At 48.1% G+C, this 18490-nt stretch overlaps 2 protein-coding genes across 2 annotated transcripts; one reads left to right on the top strand and one right to left on the bottom strand.

Annotated features, from left to right (window-relative positions):
- Nucleotides 1-2975: 2975 nt before the first annotated feature.
- On the top strand, nt 2976-4531 carry LOC136488852 (uncharacterized). Its single transcript, XM_066485653.1, has 4 exons — nt 2976-3038; nt 3586-3898; nt 3972-4126; nt 4409-4531. The coding sequence occupies exons 1-4, from the start codon at nt 2976-2978 to the stop codon at nt 4529-4531; spliced, it is 654 nt and encodes a 217-aa protein (XP_066341750.1).
- Nucleotides 4532-6756: 2225 nt separating this feature from the next.
- On the bottom strand, nt 6757-7086 carry LOC136488851 (uncharacterized). The gene has a single exon (XM_066485652.1). It carries the CDS (start codon nt 7084-7086, stop codon nt 6757-6759), a length of 330 nt encoding a protein of 109 aa, XP_066341749.1.
- Between the last annotated feature and the right edge of the window lie 11404 nt (nt 7087-18490).

Here is an 18490-nt window from a genome sequence, read left to right as displayed (position 1 = left end):
TTGGGATCATACATATCCTAACAGATCTTGTAGTATCTTTAGGATATCTTCCTGATGTCTTGCGGAAGACGCCGAGCAGAGTCATGCCTTGCAAGGCTTCTTCTTGTGGGCTGGGCAACCCCTAGGGGTGCAGCCCATGTGGTCTGCCGTGGGTATCCAGGGTCGTACCCCCCATAGCTAGTCCCCGAGCACCTTGTACCCATTGTGCAATGCCGCCTTGAGCTTGTCCGAGCAGTTACAAATGATGCTGAGCAGTCAAGCCCATGGTCCAACCACCATGCTTAACTGCTGAGCATCGTGAACCATCGTCGAGCAGTATGAACCATTGCAGAGCAACACGACCTGTCACCGAGCAGCGTGAACCGTCGCTGAGCAGTGTGACCTATCGCCAAGCAGCATGACCCAAGTATGGCTTGCCATAAGGGTGTAAGGAGCTCAAGTATAGAATCGAAAATTTCTCCGCAGTGAACCAAGTGTGCCCACTTAGAGTCCAAACAAAATTATAGGAGTCAATCTTCCTCTATAGTCATGCAGTCTTCAAGAAAAAATCCTGCACACTCACTATGAGGTGAAGTGTGCCCACTTAGTCCCTGAGCCTGGTAGCAGATGATGTAGTCTTGTGGTGCCAGGATCAGAAACTAGAAGAAAAAACTAAAAACCAGCTGAGCAGGCAACCAGTCCCCGGGGGCGGCCCAAAAAGAAACACAGCACATTCACCGCAAGGTGAAGTGTGCCCACTTAGTCCCCGAGCATGATAGTAGGTGACGTAGTCACATGGTGCCAGGGTCAGAAACAGAAAAACAACCTAAAACCAATGGAAAAGACCACCAGTCCCTGAGCTGCAGGCGGAGTTATAGGAGTAATCCAACCGTAGAGAAAAAACTAGAGTAATAACTGGACAATGTCAGTTACTTAGCCTCAACAAATGGTGGAGAAGTCGGTGATATTTAGGTGAGGGGCAACTGAAGGCAGCGATAAATGAGCGCCGTGGGCTGCGGTTTGTGCGGAAGCCCATGTAACAACCCATTTGGCGCATCAGAGAAATCACAGCGGTGCATATCGCAGGAACGGTTTCCCAAAAACCCTTGAGTTATAAAGGTGGGGAAAGTGCGTTGTATCAGTACCGCCGCCCACCTTTGCCACTCCGACATTTCATCTTCCATCTCAGACACCACACCTCTAGATTCAAAGCCACAAATGCTGCCGACGCAGACCGTATCTAGGTCTGAGCGATGGCGCCAAAGAGGAGAGCCGCAAACCCGAAGAAAACAAACCCAAAGAAAGCGGGAAGCAGAGCCAGCCGCGACGAAGAATGGATGCCGTCGTGCACTGGAGAAGCGAAGCTCGAAAGAATGGTGACAGCGGGCGTGCTTCCTAACCGCGTCACTAGTGGATGGCATTCAGCCATTGGTGAGCCCTTTCCAATGCCTAACACCGATGAAGTTATAGTCTTTGAAGATTATTTTTGGCGTGGATTGGGGTTCCCTGTTCATCCTTTCTTGCGAGATCTATTGGTATTTTGGTCGATCAGTCTGTGCAATCTCCACCCCAACACTATACTACACATCTTGATCTTTATTCACTTCTGTGAGGCGTTTCTTGGGATTCTTCCGCACTTCAACCTCTTTAGACATTTATTTTGGCTAAAGAAGAAAGGCGGCGGCGGCTCCAACGTGGTCGGCAGCATATATCTGCAGCTCCGGGATAGAATGGCCAGCGATTATATCAGCGTACCACTGAACACTTCCTTAAAAGGGTGGAATGCCAAGTGGTTTTACATGAAATAGAACCACCCGGCCGTCCGCTGTGATGTGCACCATATCCCGGAGAACCAAAGAAGCTGGTCGGAGAGACCAAGAAGTGTCGACATGGAGCAAGTGAAGTAGCTCCTTGACCTGATTCAAAGTGTGGAGTTGAGAGGTGAACTTGTGGCAGCAAGTTTCATAGTACGCCGTGTCTAGCCTTGCAAGGAAAGGGCCTATCCTGCTTTTGACTACAAGGGCGGCAACGACAGAACCCGGGAGAGACCTGAACTGTTGTCGAGGAAAGAAGTAATAGGCCGCGCCACAGAATTATTCACCTCCAGCGCCTCATTTAGCTGGCCGAAAGAAACAAAGGCCTTCAACTGTACCAACCCACCTCCTCAGGTAACCATCTTACCCATCATTGTTCAAATGTTGATTTGCCGAGCAGGAAACTGACTTACTTATTCAAAGATCCATTTGCAGGATAGAGCAGTATATTTTTTAGACATGCCGAGAGCTGAATGGCCGCCAGCGATGGATGTCCAACCAACAGAAAACCCTGAAGAAAGTCCTGTCGGTATCTCATCATAATCTAGAGATTCAGATGTTGATCATATGGAGCGCCCCCCCCCGTTATTGGAGAAATCTCGAGGAAAATGGGTAGCAGCAGACGAGCCGGCCTGGAAGAAAAGGAAAATGGCGGCGGCCGCTCCCCGCAGACCAGGCGGTATATCACTAGGCGGCAACTAGACCAGCTGTCCACAGAGGGCCATGGTGATGGAGTGGTCTGATGATGATGAAAATGCAGTTCCCCCTCCCCCAGCGTGCAAACAACTTCACGTAGAACACGCGTGGAGGAGCAACCAAGGGGAAGCGATGAAGTCCCCAAGCAGTAGGCGACGGCAGTCCTCGAGCAGCAAGTGATGGGAGTTCTCGAGCAGCAGGCGATGGGAGTCCCCGAGCATCAAACGGAGCAAAACCTGGTGGTACAGGCGGAGCACACACCGAAACAACGGGTGGAGCATAGGCCAACTGTAAAGGAGGATAGACCTCCATCCGATAACACGGAGGTCGACCCCATAGCCGCACCTGGGGGCTCAAACAGGCCTCGCCGATTCAAAAAAGCACACCGGCAGACCAAACGGTAAGTAACCTCGCATTGTTATTGTTTTGCTATTTGATCTCTGTTTTTGGGTGATCGACCAAATGTTCGGATGCAGCGCAAAACACATGGTGGATCCGAAGTCATCCGCCCAGATTGATAAGCAGTCTCAAGCTGACCCCGAGGCAGAGGTAGTGCCTGCCGCCCCTATGTCAGGGCCCCCAGTGCTCGGGGATTAGCGGAACAAACAACAACCGTTGCAGGTGGAGCTAGAGATGGTGAGGGACCGACATCAGCAGAGGCTGGCTCGGCAACGATGCCTAAAGCAACATCGGGTAGCGCCGGACCCTCAGGAGCTGAAACTGTAGTGGCCAGCAAGGCGGTAGAGTCTAGGTCGGCGAGACCAGGGGTGCCTAAGGAGCTAACGGTGCCCCTAGAAGGGTCACATGTCCTGCTCAGACCATGGAGCCCCCCTGCGGTGAGCCCTACTACAGCGGAAGAGGAGGACGAGGTCGAGGAGATCGTTCGTGATGAGCCTCGAACCCAATCCATCCGAATCCTTCGCAGGCATGGTGACGAAGTGGTAGTTGTCGAGGAAGAGGACACCCCTAGAGAAATGAAGAGGCTAAAATCCGCCCTCGGCGGAGTAGTAAAACAAATCGAGGTTGATACTGAATCTCAGAAATTCTTCGTTGTCATTGTTTGTTTCCTTCTGTCATTGTCATTGTGCATTTCTAGGGGATGACTCAAACTGCCGAGCACCGTTACCAGTTGATTAAGAGGATGGAGCCCCTTGTCGAGGAGAACAAAAAACTCAAGGAGGCGATGAACCTTTTAGAGAAGAATATTCAAAGGGCCCAGTGCGAGCGAGACCTTGCGGAGTCCAATGCGTGGGACCTAGAATACCAGAAGGGGGTCCTATCTGGACAACTGGCGACTATGAAAGAACAACTTTGGAGCAAGTCCGAGCAGCTGATCACTGCCTCTACACAACTGAAAGATGCTTCCGAGCAATTGGAAAAGCTGCAAAAAGTCTCTGAGGAGAAAACAGGTATGTTCGATCCACAAAAATGCCTGACATAGCCGGATACGATTACTTTTGTTGATGAATGATGTACTTGTAGAAGAAGACGCGGAGCTCGGTCAGCTGCGCCAGGCCCTCGAACAACTCCGGGAGGAAAAAGCGAAGGAGATAGAGCGAGCGAACAAACTGACCGAGGAGCTGGATGGTGAGTACCCCATGATCGGGTTTTCTGCTAAGGTTAATGTCTTCCCTGATGTAACTTCAAAATGCATGTGTAGTTGGAGGGTCAAGGCACAATTCGATGTGTTGGAGCAAGGCGCCCGTACCCAGAGGAACAAATTTGACGGCGTAGTTGTCGGAATCAGACCAGTGCTCGACTGCATCGAACCGGAAACTGCTCCTCATCCCGACGGCAGGCCACCTCGCCCGGATATTATCATCGAAAGATGCAAGATGGCGTGGGAAAGCTTTAAAGGCATCAACCGTGATGCCGTTGTTTCTACCGCTACCCACGCCCTTGCTGTTGTCTGATCCCAGTATCCAGACACTGACCTGGAGGCGATAGGGGGCGGGTACGCTGAAGGGCTGAGCAAAGCGGAGACCCAGCAGCTTGAAGACGAGGTGGAGGACGCGGCGAAAAAGTTGGCCGGCGATATATAACTGTTCAGAGAGAATGATGGTAGTGGCAAAGCATAATGATCTCCTTGGTGGACATCATCTATAATATCTTGACAGTATGGTTAGAAAGCGCGAAAGCGCAAGAAACAAATACTTATCAAATATTTGTCATTAGGTGCTTGTATATACAATATATGCAGTGTGCTTATAATTTGGCGAAATAATCTTCAAAATTTCTAACCGGATGCGGTTATGCGTAGTTCAAGTAACATCTGACCAGTGGGTCTGGTGCTGGTCCCTATGGCCTTGGCTAGCCCATAGTCCATAACGTCGAGCGCGGAGCCCGTGCACGTGTAGGAGAAAATTGGTGGCTGAGTTTTTTCCATAAAGAACAGCGCTAAACGTGTTCTGGTCGGCTGTTGTTAAACGAACTCGGAGATAAAGGCAACACAAGCGGCATTCGAGCAATGTATTCTATGTTGAACTCTCGGCCTTGGCTGACCCATAATCCATAATGTCGAGCGCGAAGCCCGTAGACATGTAGGAAAAACAGGTGTGACCAAAGGACTGTAGCCAACCGCCCATAACGCAGAGCGCGAAACCCGTAGCACGTGTAGGGAGAAATCGAAGACTGGGTCTTCTCCGAAGAGAACAAAGAAAAAATGTTACTCTCCAATCAAAGAATGTTTTTGCTATATGGAAAACATGCTCTGCGATTTGGAAAAATCGAGTTTGGCGATTTGGAAAAAACGTGGTCGGTATCTTGGAGAAATCGTGTTCGGTGTTTTGGAGAAATCGTCTTCGGCATTTTGGAGAAATCATGTTCGGCGTTTTGGACAAATTGTGTTCGGCATTTTGGAGAAATCGTGTTTGGTGTTATGGAGAAATCGTGTTCGGCGTTTTGGAGAAATCGTCTTCGGTGTTTTGGAGAAATCGTGTTCGGTGATTTTGGAGAAAACTGTTCGGCGTTTTTGGAGATCATTATGGAGTATCGTAATGCTTCGGCGGCCATACACGGAGATTGAAAGTTAAAGGAGAAAAAATGGAGACAAATTATGGAGACCAAAACTTTATTCATCATAAAACAGAGAGTACATATCTAGAGCGTTTCAAGGGTAGAAACGTATAAGGTGCTCGATGTGCCATGAGTTTGGAACATCAATCCCATCTAAGTCACATAAGCGATAAGATCCTGGTCGGGTGACCTCTTTGACGACGTAGGGCCCTTCCCAAGGGGAGGAAAGCTTGTGCAACCCTTCGGTCTTTTGTTTTCTGCGGAGAACGAGGTCGCCGATGGTGAATGAACGACCTTTTACGTTGCGGTTATAGTACCTTCGCAGATCTTCTAGATACTTGGCTGTGCGGACACAGGTGATCAGGCATTCTTCCTCGGCCTGATCAATGTCCTCTGTCCAAACAGCCACGGCCCGCTCTTCAACATAATTTTCCACCCTGGGTGCTCGAAAGGCAACATTTGCTGGTAGTATGGCCTCTGAGCCATAGACCAAAAAATATGGAGGCACACCGGTACTACGACTAGCTTGAGTGTGTAGTCCCCAGACCACAGCCGGTAGTTCTTTGAGCCATCTGCCCGGATGCTTTTCTTCTTTCTGATATAGCCTCTTTTTGAGGGCGTCAAGGATCATACCATTAGCCCGCTCAACCTAGACATTAGCTCTAGGATGAGCAACGGAAACGTACTTAACGGAGATGCACTGGCCTTCACAGAAATCCCAAAAATGATGGTCGGTAAACGTGGTTCCGAGGTCGATGATAATGCTGTTTGGGAGACCGAACCTGTGTATGATATCTTCAAAGAGGTTGACTGCTTTCTTTGCAGTAGCTGAAATGAGCGGTTTGTACTCAACCCACTAGGAGAACTTATCAATGGCGATGTATACATACCTGAAACCTCCTAGCACTGGCTTGAAGGGCCCAATCATGTCCAGTCCCCAGCATGTGAAAGGCCAAGAAGCTAGGATGGTCTGCAATTGTTGTGCCGGTACATGTATTTGCTTGGTGAAGAACTGACATCCTTCATAGCACCGGACGAGGTCTTCTGCGTTGGATATGGTCGTGGGCCAGTAGAAGCTAGCTTGGAAAGCTTTGCCAACCAGGTTTCTTGAGGCCGCGTGATTGCCACAAGAACTAGAATGAATTTCATGAAGCAGCTTCACTCCTTCATCTTGAGGGACGCACTTCTGCAATATCCCTTCCTTGGCACTCTTCCTCATCAAGTTACCATCTACCAACACATAGTGCTTACTTCAGCAGATTAAGCATTTGGTGTCGGTCTTGTCGGTGGGTACTTCAGAGTTGGTGAGGTACTTGATGAATTGCTCCCTCCAATCAGCGACCGGCATAGGCACCGCAAGTACCAACTGCTCGGCAGGGGGAATCTCCTCAACTTCCTTTTCTTCTGTAATGGATGGCACCAGGAGATCCTGCACGAAGACCCCCGGTGGAACCACAGCGCAAGACGAACCTATTTTTGAGAGCTGGTTGGCTGGTTGATTTTGATCTCGTACCACGTGGTGGTACTCGATATCATAGAACTTCCCTTCAAGCTTCCTGATTTCGGCGCAGTTTGCGTCCATCTTCTCACTGGAACAGGACTAGTCTTTGTTGAGCTGGTTGATAACCAACACGGAGTCTCCATACACCATGAGGCATTTGACACCGAGCGTGATGGCTATACGAAGACCATGGAGACATGCTTCGTATTCCACGGTGTTGTTGGAGGCTGTGAAGTGTATCCGAAGAACGTAACGTAGCTTATCCTTGGTCGGCGTAATGAACAGAATGCCCACACCGGCACCGTTGATGTTAAGGGCGCCGTCAAAGTACATCACCCAGAGTTCGAGGCAAGTGGCGGCGATGGGCTCTTGGATCTCGGTCCATTCAGCGACGAAGTTAGCGAGCACCTATGACTTAATGGTAGGTCTGCTTCTGAATTCAATGGAATAGGTGCCGAGCTCAACAGCCCACTTAATGATGCGGCCATTGGCTTCTTTGTTGCGAAGAATGTCCCCTAGGGGAAACTCAGTGACCACGGCGGTCTTGTAGTATTCGAAGTAATGCTGGAGCTTGCGTGACATAATCAGAATTGCATATAACAGCTTTTGTACTTGAGGATAATGAGTTTTTGGCTCATTGAGTACTTCACTGATAAAGTAGACCGGATGTTGCACTCTGTAAGTGTGCCCGGCTTCCTCGCGTTCGACGATGATAGCTGTACTCACAACGCGAGAAGTGGCGGCGATGTATATGAGAAGAGTCTCATCTGGCCTTGGTGCTGTCATGATTGGCGGCTTTGTCAAGAACAACTTGAGCTGTTCGAAAGCTGAGTCTACCTCCTCTGACCCGGAAAAGTGCTCGGAGGCCTTGAGGAGCTTAAAGAAGGGTAACCCTTTTTTGCCGAGGCGTGATATGAAGCGGCTTAAAGTAGCCATGCAACCTATAAGCTTTTGTATATCCTTGACACATGTTGGCCGTTTCATATTGGTGATGGCGGAGACCTTATCAGGATTAGGCTCGATGCCTCGAGCACTGATGATGTAGCCCAGTAGTATACCGGATGGAACTCCAAAGATGCACTTTGAAGGGTTCAGCTTCCATCGGTACTTGTTCAGATTGGCGAAAGTTTCTTCGAGGTCGGCGATAAGGTTGTCGGCGGTCTTGGTTTTGACGACCACGTCATCGATGTATGCTTCAACATTGCGGCCGATTTGCTAGTCGAGGCACATCTGAATGGCCCTTTGATAGGTAGCCCCAACGTTCTTAAGTCCGAAGGACATAGTTTTGTAGCAGTGTGCTCCGAAAGGTGTAATGAACGACGTCTTTATCTGGTCTTCTTCCTTGAGGGAGATCTGATGATAGCCAGAGTAACAGTCAAGGAAAGAGAGTAGTTCGCAGCCAGTGATGGAGTCTACAACCTCGTCTATCTGAGGCAAGCTGAAGGGGTCTTTAGGGCAGTGTTTCTTAAGATCAGTATAATCAACACACATTCTCCATTCTTTATTCTTTTTTCAAACAAGAACAGGGTTTGCTAACCAATCTGGATGATACACTTCTTTTATAAACCTGGCAGCTAAGAGCCATTTTATTTCTACCCTAATAGCCTCCTTCTTGTCTGGCACGAATCGGCGAAGTTTCTACTTGATTGGTTTGGCGGTCGGCGAGACATTCAAGGAGTGCTCGATCTTCTCCCATGGTACCCCTAGCATGTCTGTAGGTTTCCAAGCAAACACATCGGCGTTGGCACGTAGGAAGGAGACGAGCGCGCTTTCCTATTTGGGGTCAAGATGAGCCCCAATCTTCATGGTCTTGGAAGCGTCATTGAGGCCGAGGCCGACCTCCTTGATTTCCTTGGACTTGGCGGAGGCGCGGGGAAGCTCAAGCTCTGGAATCTCCATGTCATCGGTGGGTAATGTCTTGGCTTCGGCGACAATGCTAGCCATCTTGATGGAGAGGTCGGTGGCTTCAGCGAGGACGAGACTCTCTATCTCGTAGGCGTAGGCGACGAAAAGGTTGGCCTGTAGAGCCAGGACTCCAGCAGGCAAAGGCATCTTCAACACCAAATACATGTAGTGCAGTACGGCCATGAATTTGGCCAGAGCTGGCCGGCCAAGTATGGCGTGGTAGGCGGTGTCAAAGTCGGTGACGTAGAAGTTGATATGCTCGATGCGGTAGTTGCTTGCTATACCGAACTGTACTGGCAGTATGATCTCTCCAAGTAGCCTGGATGCCCTTCCAGGTACCATACCCTAGAAGGAGGAGTCCGAGGGTGTGAGATCTGATATCGCGAGGCCCAACTCCCTTAGGGCTCCGGCGAAGAGTAGGTTCAAAGCACTGCCACCATCAACAAGGACTTTTTTGAATAGCACCTTCTGGATGGTTGTGTCGAGGACAAGGGGGAAACACCCTGTATATGGTATGTCTGCCCACTGGTCAGCCCTACTAAAGGTGATGGGGGTCTTAGACCATGGGCGATAGCTAGGGTCGGTGGTAGTTTCTTCTGAAGTGACGGCGAGCACTCATCGAGTGGCAAGCTTCCGTTCCCTTCGACTCTCAGTGGAGGTGAGGCCCCCAAAGATGGTGGCGACCACCTTATCATGGTCCTGAAAGGCGTTGTTGTTGTTCCCAGGCAGTCAGTGACCTCCTATTCTGTTGTTGTCATCGTCGAGCCTCTTGTCCTAGAACTCCCTAGCTAGACCAATGCAGTCCTTCATCTTGTGATTGGCGTTCTTGTGAAGAGGGCACGGGCCATCGAGTATCTTTTGGTACTGCTCGTTGTAGTTACACTTGGCGTGAGGTTGACTAGCAGTGGTGAAGATGTGTTCTAGCCGGCGGCGGTGATTTTGGCCTGGCCTATGTCCTCCTATTCGATCACGGCCGCTATCGCGATGATAGCTGCGGTCGTCGGGGCGGCGGTCAATGTGACATCGATCATCGGGGCGATCGTCATATTGATGAGGTGGTCACTGAGTGCCTGCATCCTCATTGAAGCACACCTCGGCTTCCTCTGCATCAATGTACTGGTTGGCGGTAGTTATCATCTCGCCGATACCGGTCGACGGCTTACAGTTGAATTTGGAGCGAAGCTCGCGATGGTGGAGTCCTCGGATAAAGGCGGTGATGACTTCAGCTTTCGTGATGTTGGGGATAGAGTTCCTCATCTCGGAGAAACGCCGGATGTAGCTGTGGAGGAGCTCGGATGGCTTCTGGTTGATGCGGCTGAGATCATGCTTCGTGTCGGGTCGAGTACACGTGGCCATATAGTTGTCGGTGAAGACTTTCTTTAACTCTTCCCACGAGTCGATGGAGTCTAGCACAAGGCTAGTGAACCAGCTCATGGCAGGTGGCATGAGCATGATGGGGAGATAATTTGCCATAACGCTGGTGTCTCCTCTGGCGGCACGGACGGCAGTGGCATAAGACTGCAGCCACTGAGTTGGGTTCATTCTTCCTTTGTAGGGCTCGACCCCGGTGATCTTAAAACCACAGGGCCATCAAAGCATTCAGAGTGCCCTTGTGAAAGACGGAGGCCCCTCAAGATTGTCGATGCCGTAATCTGTGGCATTGTGGTCGGGGATAGGCTCGAGGGCTGAGTCTAGGTTGTCGTACTCCTTTTTGTAATCCTAGCGGCAACGTACTTCGTCTTCATGGTGACCAAAGCGACGGTGCTCGATATGCCGCCGCGCATCCTAGAGGTTGCTGAGATGTACTCTAACATCCTGTTCGACCTCCTGGTCGTGTTGGCGATGGTGCTCGGCGCGATGCCCCCCAGGTACCCCTTGGAGAGGTAATGACTGTTTGGCGAAATGGCTTTGACTTGGGCGGCGATTGGATCTCGACGCAGCTGATTGGTGAATCGTGCTCGTAGAGCATGAAGGTCTCTGATCCTCGTGTATCTCATTGACCTAACAGTGAGCTGCTTTAAGCATGGCGGTGATCTTAGCGAGCTTGGGCATTTGAGGGAAACGAGAGAGCTCGTTGGTGGCTACTGTCAAATTGGCGCTTGGAGTCTTAAAGACGTCATGGCCATCGATGCAGAGAAATTCTTCATTGAGGTCGTGGTAGAGCGGGAGCGGTCTTCCTTGAGAGTCAAGCTGATTATTCCGAGCAGCCTCGGCCCTTGCGATGGCTGCCTCGTTTTCTCGTCGCTGTGCGCGGTTGACGTTTTGGTTCTCCCGAGCAGCGCTCTCCTCCTCGGTTTCACCGTTCCGAGGAGGGCTGTCGATGCTGACGTTGAAGATCGTGCCACCCCAAAAGGGTGGGGGGAGAAACTAATAAGAGAGGGTTTCGGCGAGGGTCTCCATAGAGCCCTGAGACTCAGAGCCTGGAGTTTCTTCCGGGATGGTTTGGAGGTGCGCCCCGGGGCTCCGGCCTAAGTGTAGCGTGTTGACAACCGGCAGGAGCTGGACAGTGATCTGGTCGGCGAGTCTGCCCTTTAGGGCATGCTGGTAAGCAGCGGCGGTGTTGGAGAATCTGAAAGGTAGGGCCATAGCCCTTGCAGTTTCCTGAGCACCCTTCGATAGATCCAGATCGGAGGGTGGTCGGCGCTGAACCAGAGTGTCTAGTGCCAATTCAGCGATGGAGAGACAATCAGCGAGCTTCAGTCTGATCGGATCGATGGACTTGATCAGATCATCATTGTTGATTGGCCTCCTCTAGTAGCGAGGAAGCGGACGACGAGTTGTTGCCAAAAGAGACCTCAGAATCACCTCTGAGATTGGATCTATAGTTGTAGGTGCAGGGGTGGCCGGCGCAGAACTGATCTGCTCTAGCTCGAGGAGCTCTTCGACTCCGTCAGCGTTGATGATCCACGAGATGGATCTGACCATGAAGATCTGGCCGGGCTGTGGAAGGGACGAAGAGCCTACGGAAAAAACCATCTTGTTCGACAAGGAAATAGCACACACAACCCCTACCTAGCATGCCAACTGTCGATAGATTATCGTCAGCAATCCTCCGAGGGGTATCCCACGAAGATAGATTGATCGGTAGAGGAGCGCGAGATCAAGAACAAGAAGGCAACAGAGACACACGAGTTATATAGGTTCAGGCCGTTAGTATGACGTAATACCTTACTCCTATGGTCTGTTGGTTTGTATTAGCTATCATATGATATGCTGTGATTTTAGAGGGGGTCCCTACCCGCCTTATATAGTCCGGGAGGCAGGGTTACAAGTCGGTTAGATCTAAGAGATAATCGAAAAGTAATAACTGATTACAGGAATCTTGGGATCATATATATTCTAACAGATCTTATAGTATCTTTAGGATATCTTCCTGATGTCTTGCAGAAGGCGCCGAGCAGAGTCATGCCTCACAAGGCTTCTTCTTGTGGGCTAGGCCACCCCTAGAGGCGTAGCCCATGTGGTCTGCCATGGGTATCCGGGGTCGTACCCCCACAGTTTGGCATTGAAACAAAGCCAAACTACGCACTTTGAAAACTAAGAAATGCACAATTCTAGTACTTAGATTGAAAGGAAGCCAAATTGAGTTCAATGGTGAACAATAGGGCACACAGATTAACATTGAAAGAAAGCCAAACTGCGCACTTGGAAAACATAAGGAAAGCACAATGCCAGTACTCGAATTGAAAGGAATCCAACTTGAGTTCCATACATTTCTTACCGAATAAGTAGGTCGACGCTACCAAGCTAACAAGCATGCTGAAAGCTAAAATGAAGATACTAATTAGGCTGACACTATGCAAAAGGTAAAAGGCCTTCATATGTACATCACTGGTTGCATAATTAATCATTCTCCATGCAAATCCTAGTCGACCTCCATGGGATCATTGTGAATCTTCATAAGATCCTGCAGATCATGGTCGACCTCCATGGGATCGTTGTCAATCTCCATGTCATCCTGAGCCTTGACCACTACAACCCTGTCCACATCCATTGGTACACTTTCATCTAGTTCATCATCTTTGTTCATAAAGCACTGATTCGGTGAACCAATACTGAGGACAATAAGGCTCACAAGCTACACTCCATGGAGATAAAGGGCCACAAACTCGAAAATGATAAGATACATTTTCATCTATAGATCCAAGAAAATTACTGTATCTTGGTTGGAGGTGAAGGAGTAGAGAGCACGAGAGAGGAATACAAAGAAATATAGAATCAGGTGAAGGAGCAAATCCAGTACAGTTACCTTAGATCTAGATGGAGCAGAGAAGCAGGGATGGTGCGCTGAAGATTTGTGCACCGGTGAGGTTGGAGGTGAAGGAGTAGTGAGCATGAGAGAGGCCGCCTTTCATCCGACGCTAGCAGGGTGAAGCAGAGCAAGGGAGCAGAGTGGGGAATGGATGGGAGGAAGGTGTGGTAGGACCATAGGAGAGTGTATATATAGCTCAACAAACTGGTTGCCCCTATACTAGAGGCCTAGTGTCTAGGGAAGTAGGATGCCTACAACACATGAATTAATACTTGGATGTAGTAGCATTTACAGTTCAATAAATTGAACACCTGGTTCATCACCTTGCATTTAGTTCAACAATAGTTGTACAAAAGTGACAGATTTTAGTCCGACACATCAATTGATACTAGGATCAACTAGCATTTACAGTTCAATAAATTGAACACCTGGTTAATCACCTTGTATTTAGTTGAACAATAGTTGTACAAAAGTGATAGATTTCAATCTGACACATAAATTGATACTTGAATTTACAACAATGAACTAAGCAACTTGCCAATGAACATGGCAAGAACAAAGGTAAGTAGAAAATAGGTGAACGAAGAATAGCAAGCACATTTCTTTCTCAAAGGTACAAAATCTTCCTTCATCTTCGTTGGAACCCTAGCCATTTCTTCAATCTGTGGCATCTCTTCCACCTTTCATTTGTTCTAACATTGGTGTTGACGGTCATTAACATCAATCATAAATCTTCAACATATCCTACATATATACTTAATTCAATCACCAAACATAGGTATAATGTTTAAAACTAATGAGTTCCATGAGTTTTGTTGATTTCATGAATGCAGGAGGATTTAATCAGAAAATCATCAAGGAGGACCTATTTGTCAAAGCAAATCACGTTTAATAGTGATGGAACCGAGTTAGGAAGACTCTAGAACACTCCAGAAGGTAAATCACCGCAACCCAATCTGAGCCACTGCCATGTGGGGCCAGCCGGCACCACCTACAGGCTGTCCATCCTGTGGGGCCCTGTGTCAGCCTTTCCTTGCTACGTCGGTTCTCCAACACCTTAAAGATCAAATCTATGCCATTGCTCACGATCGGTTTTATTCGAGGGTCCAGATTTGATGTTGCCCCCTATATATATGCCATTGTACCTTCTCCAGTAGAGCATCCTGAAATCCAGAAACCAAAAGCCACAATTCATATCCTCATCTCATGATCCAATGAAGCAATCAAGAGAAGAATAGTCCTCCAAGTTAGGATCTAGCCTTTGTACATAGAAATAGTGAGATAGAGAGTGAGGTAAGAGTTTGGAGGATGTGCCGGCCTATCAGTGCTCTCTACGGCTTGTACTTGGTGGAATCAAGTTCTACTTGGGCTTGCTTCTGATATTTCTCTGGTAATCAACTTCTGATTCATGTAGGTAACGTGTTTATATTGTTCATCAGGTTCACAACTTGTTTGAGTGCTTTATTCTTTATCCGGGAAGAGTAAAGTAGTAATTATGGTGTAAGCGTGGTGCTTAGACTCTGGTAACTTGTAGATGCACCCTGCATTCTGGGCTGATGGTAGATCACGACGGTGACTATATACCCTCATTGAGTCCTTTGTAGTCCACCTCCCGTCTATAGGCCAAGTAGGACGCGGTTGCAACGGAAAACATCCTCTGCTGGTGTCTTCCTTTTGTAATGTCCCCAGTTGAAAGCCCTAGTTTGGTTTTGGATAATTGATGAAACCTAAGTACTAACCTTTGTCATGAGATGTGATATGAGATAGGTTGGTAGATCCAAGTGGAACAACAGGGGCAGCTGGTCATACGAGCCACCCCTACAAATGGGTCAGATTTGTAGGGGCAGCTCACTCACCAGCCGCCCCCGATGTTGAGATTTATAGGGGTGGCTCAATAACCAGCCGCCCCTACAAATGCTCCAATGAATAAATACTCGGCTTTAGCTCCTCATTCCAGAGGCTTTTTCTCACCCCTCTGTCTGTTCTCTTCGCTTTCTCCCTCCTTCCCTCTCCCGACGCTGACAGGGCGATGGCCACTGGCACGCGTAGGTAGCGGCGAGGGACTGGCCCCGGTGGCTGCTGCTGCGATGACTCTTGGCACCTCCTCCGACGCGGCCCACACCGGGCAGGGGTGGTGCGAAGTAGGGCGGCTGTCGACCAACGCGGCCATCTCCATGCATGGGCGGTGCTGATCTGGCATGAGGCCACATGGATCTCCTTCTCTGGGGTGGATCCGCTCTCCCGAGCCCTCCCTCCCTCCTCTTCCCCAGTGGATCCGGCGAACAACAGCTACGGAGGGCACGCCGACAACGAAGGAGGCGGATCTATGGTGAGGAGTCAGATCCAATGGGGCCGCACCAGATACGGCTCTGATACAGCGAGCGATGTTGGTGTTGCTCGACCTCCACTGCCTCCACCAGATCCAGCTGCAGGGGCTCCACCGACGGGCACGTCCATGTGCGAATCCGACAGCGGCAGTGTGTCCTAGCCCTATAGTGGTGGCAGATCTAGGACAGCAGTGGTGCTCCACGAGTAGGTTTCTGTCCTCCCTAATCCATTGGTTTGGCTTTGATTTCGATATGCATGCTGCAGATCTAGTGTATTTGGCTTTGATTTCGATCTCTAGCTGCAGATCCAATGGAGAAGGGGAGGAGTAGATCAAGGGATGATTTGGCGCTAGGGACTTCAAGATGGCTCTAGGGACTTGCTTCGGAGAAGTGGGGGATGAGTAGATCTAGTTCCCTTGTATGCTCAATTTCAGTAAAACTATTGATATTAGTTGGTGATTCCATGGTGTCAGATTTCCTAATTAGATTTCCACAGAATTAATGTTTAGTAGCAACTGATGTGTAATCAGTAGCACTTTGAGTGAGTGAGCTCCTCCTTTAATTTGAGTTGGTTCTAACATTGCCTCATAGGATATTTGCTAATCATAAGCTATGTTTTATCCATTTGCATGACTACCGCTGAAATGTGCCTTGGGTCTTTGACAGGCTTTAGCAGGGCAGATGAGATGGTTTGATTTAGTAGAACTATTTTACTATTGAATCATATTATGAATCTAAACTGTATCTGCATGTGGCAATGGTTTACATGCATTTCCATTTGTCATTTGTTTGTTTTTTAAAGCAAAACCATCCGTCATTTGTTCCTTCCGATACTTGGTATTTGTGCAACTTGCGTTTAGAAGTGTTCACAAGGTGAATATTTTAGAAGTTTCTTTTTTCCGGGACATAAATTTGGGTTTCCTGATTGTGATGTTATCTATGATAAAGGCATTGAGCATACTAGTTAGCATTTTTTAGTTGACTTGATACCTACAGCTAGAGTGAGGTTGTTGCCATGGAGTGGCTGGTTCAGGAGGTCCTCAACTTCAAGTGTTTTGTCACAACAAGTCACCATTTCCTATGGTACCACGAACTTCCTGCTTTCTCATCTATTCAGTTGCAAATAAAGTAATGAGAGACTAACACCATTCTGTTCCAATGTTGCAGGTTCTATCCAAAGGCTACAAATGCAGATGATAGGGTAGCGGACCTGGCAAAACTACCTGGCTTTCCTCTCACTTTGGAACCATAAGCAGCTCTCATTCTGGCCCTCAACTATGGCAGCTGCAGTGGTAGCCCTTGCTTGACTTGCCACAGGCAAGGAGTCCTCATGCCATTTGGTGATGGAGGTGAACACCCAAGTCCTCCATTTCTAGCTATAAATTTTGTTACATCTGTTATTGTTTAGAAGTTGGTAGGCATATATGAATCAAAGTATGAACTGTAACTACCAGAAGCTCAAGTCAGTTAGCTTCAAAACAGATACCTGACTTCAAATTTACATGCTCAGATTCTAGTTAGACTGGAAATGCCTAATGAGTAGCTCTTTACATATATGCAGACTCACATGAGGACATAGGACGATGACTTGCCAGAATGCCTAATGGTACGCTTCTCCTCTTCTTTTTCCTATTTTGTTTTTAGAAAGACACTAGATGCCATGAATCATGATTCATGCATGCTACAGCTTGTGGGAGCTCCATCTTACACGCCTTAAATGAGGAAAACGAAAGGCAATGCATGCCATTAACAATTATCCTGTTTGATATTGCTCATAGATCTTTTTGGTGTCCTAGGCACAACTACATGTGTGTATATCGCTAAGATAAACTCATCTAATCAGTCGTCTCTTAAGATGTCATGTATCTAGTATAAACTTGATGGATTTAGGAGTAAAACCACATCTATATGCAGTGTCTGTTATTTTTTGATGAAGCATAGTTGTCACATGCAGTAATTTATTGATCTTCTTTTTCTTTTGTTACTTGAGATGAGCAAATAGCAATTGAGATGGTTGTCTTCTAAATTATAGAGATCAGAGAGAAGTAGAATAGATGAGTTCTCATTCGATCTATATTTGCATGCTTCACAGAGTTTCAATGCCTAAAGTTTCATCAACATTACATTTTGGTCAGCCTATTAGTGACACATGCAATTTCTAAAGTTTCTGAAGCCAAGTTTCATGAGGAAGTGAATGTGCTGTTTTATGTAACTTTTGATGTGCACCTGGTTGCATGCTTCAACATCTAATACTGTGTGTTATGATGTTTGTAGCTTTCTGCTGCGACCACAGACACAAGCTGTGAGTCTGTGGTCACAAGTGGTCAGCACCACCAAGAGGAGATCTGGGTTGACAAGAGGAGATCTGGGCTTCCTGAACCTGACGAGGATGATGGTGGAATGAAAGAGCTTGTCGGGACCTTTCTTCTTCCTTCTCTGTTCAGTCTGCCTAGGTGTGTCTTGTTCTCTCTTGTGTTACTTGCATCGAGCGAAGATTGGTTTTCACATTACTTTTCATATACCTATGTGCAGTCTCATAGTTTAAATGAACAGCAAGCACAATAATTTGCACCGTGTATTGTCATGGAATATTTGTTATAATCTGGTATAAATAAATGTGTATTGTCATTGAGTTTCAGTACAATCACAGAAGAAGAAAAGTCATGATGGCGTTGTGCATGAAAAATATATGTTCTGGTCGAATTTGAATTGTAAATTTAAATTTTTTTTTGCGGAAAAATTATTTGTAGGAACGGTTGGTACTGTAGCTACCCCTACAAATCGATTTGTAGGGGCGGCTGGTGTTCCCAGACCGCCCCTATAAATCGATTTGTAGGGGATGCTACAGTACCAACCGCCCCTACAAATCGATTTGTAGGGGCGGCTGGTAAGACCAGCCACCTTCGCCCCTACAAGTGCATGATTTGTAGAGACGGTATGGTAGGGATGGCTGGCCGAACTGCCCCTACAAATGCTTATTAGCCGCCCCTAAAAACCATAT

The sequence above is a fragment of the Miscanthus floridulus genome, chromosome 10 (assembly GCF_019320115.1).
Source record: "Miscanthus floridulus cultivar M001 chromosome 10, ASM1932011v1, whole genome shotgun sequence".
NCBI lineage: Eukaryota > Viridiplantae > Streptophyta > Magnoliopsida > Poales > Poaceae > Miscanthus > Miscanthus floridulus.
The sequence above is the reverse complement of the archived record's forward strand: the minus strand, read 5'-3'. Positions and strand labels throughout refer to the sequence as shown.

Excerpts from the sequence above, each read along its gene's own strand:
- LOC136488852 (XM_066485653.1), top strand. The coding sequence starts at position 2,976 with ATGGTGGATCCGAAGTCATCCGCCCAGATTGATAAGCAGTCTCAAGCT. Across the intron at positions 3,039-3,585 it reads AAGCTGACCCCGAGGCAGAG|GGGATGACTCAAACTGCCGA; the intron begins GTAGTGCCTGCC and ends GTGCATTTCTAG. Across the intron at positions 4,127-4,408 it reads AGGTTAATGTCTTCCCTGAT|TATCCAGACACTGACCTGGA; the intron begins GTAACTTCAAAA and ends GTCTGATCCCAG.
- LOC136488851 (XM_066485652.1), bottom strand. The coding sequence starts at position 7,086 with ATGGACGCAAACTGCGCCGAAATCAGGAAGCTTGAAGGGAAGTTCTAT.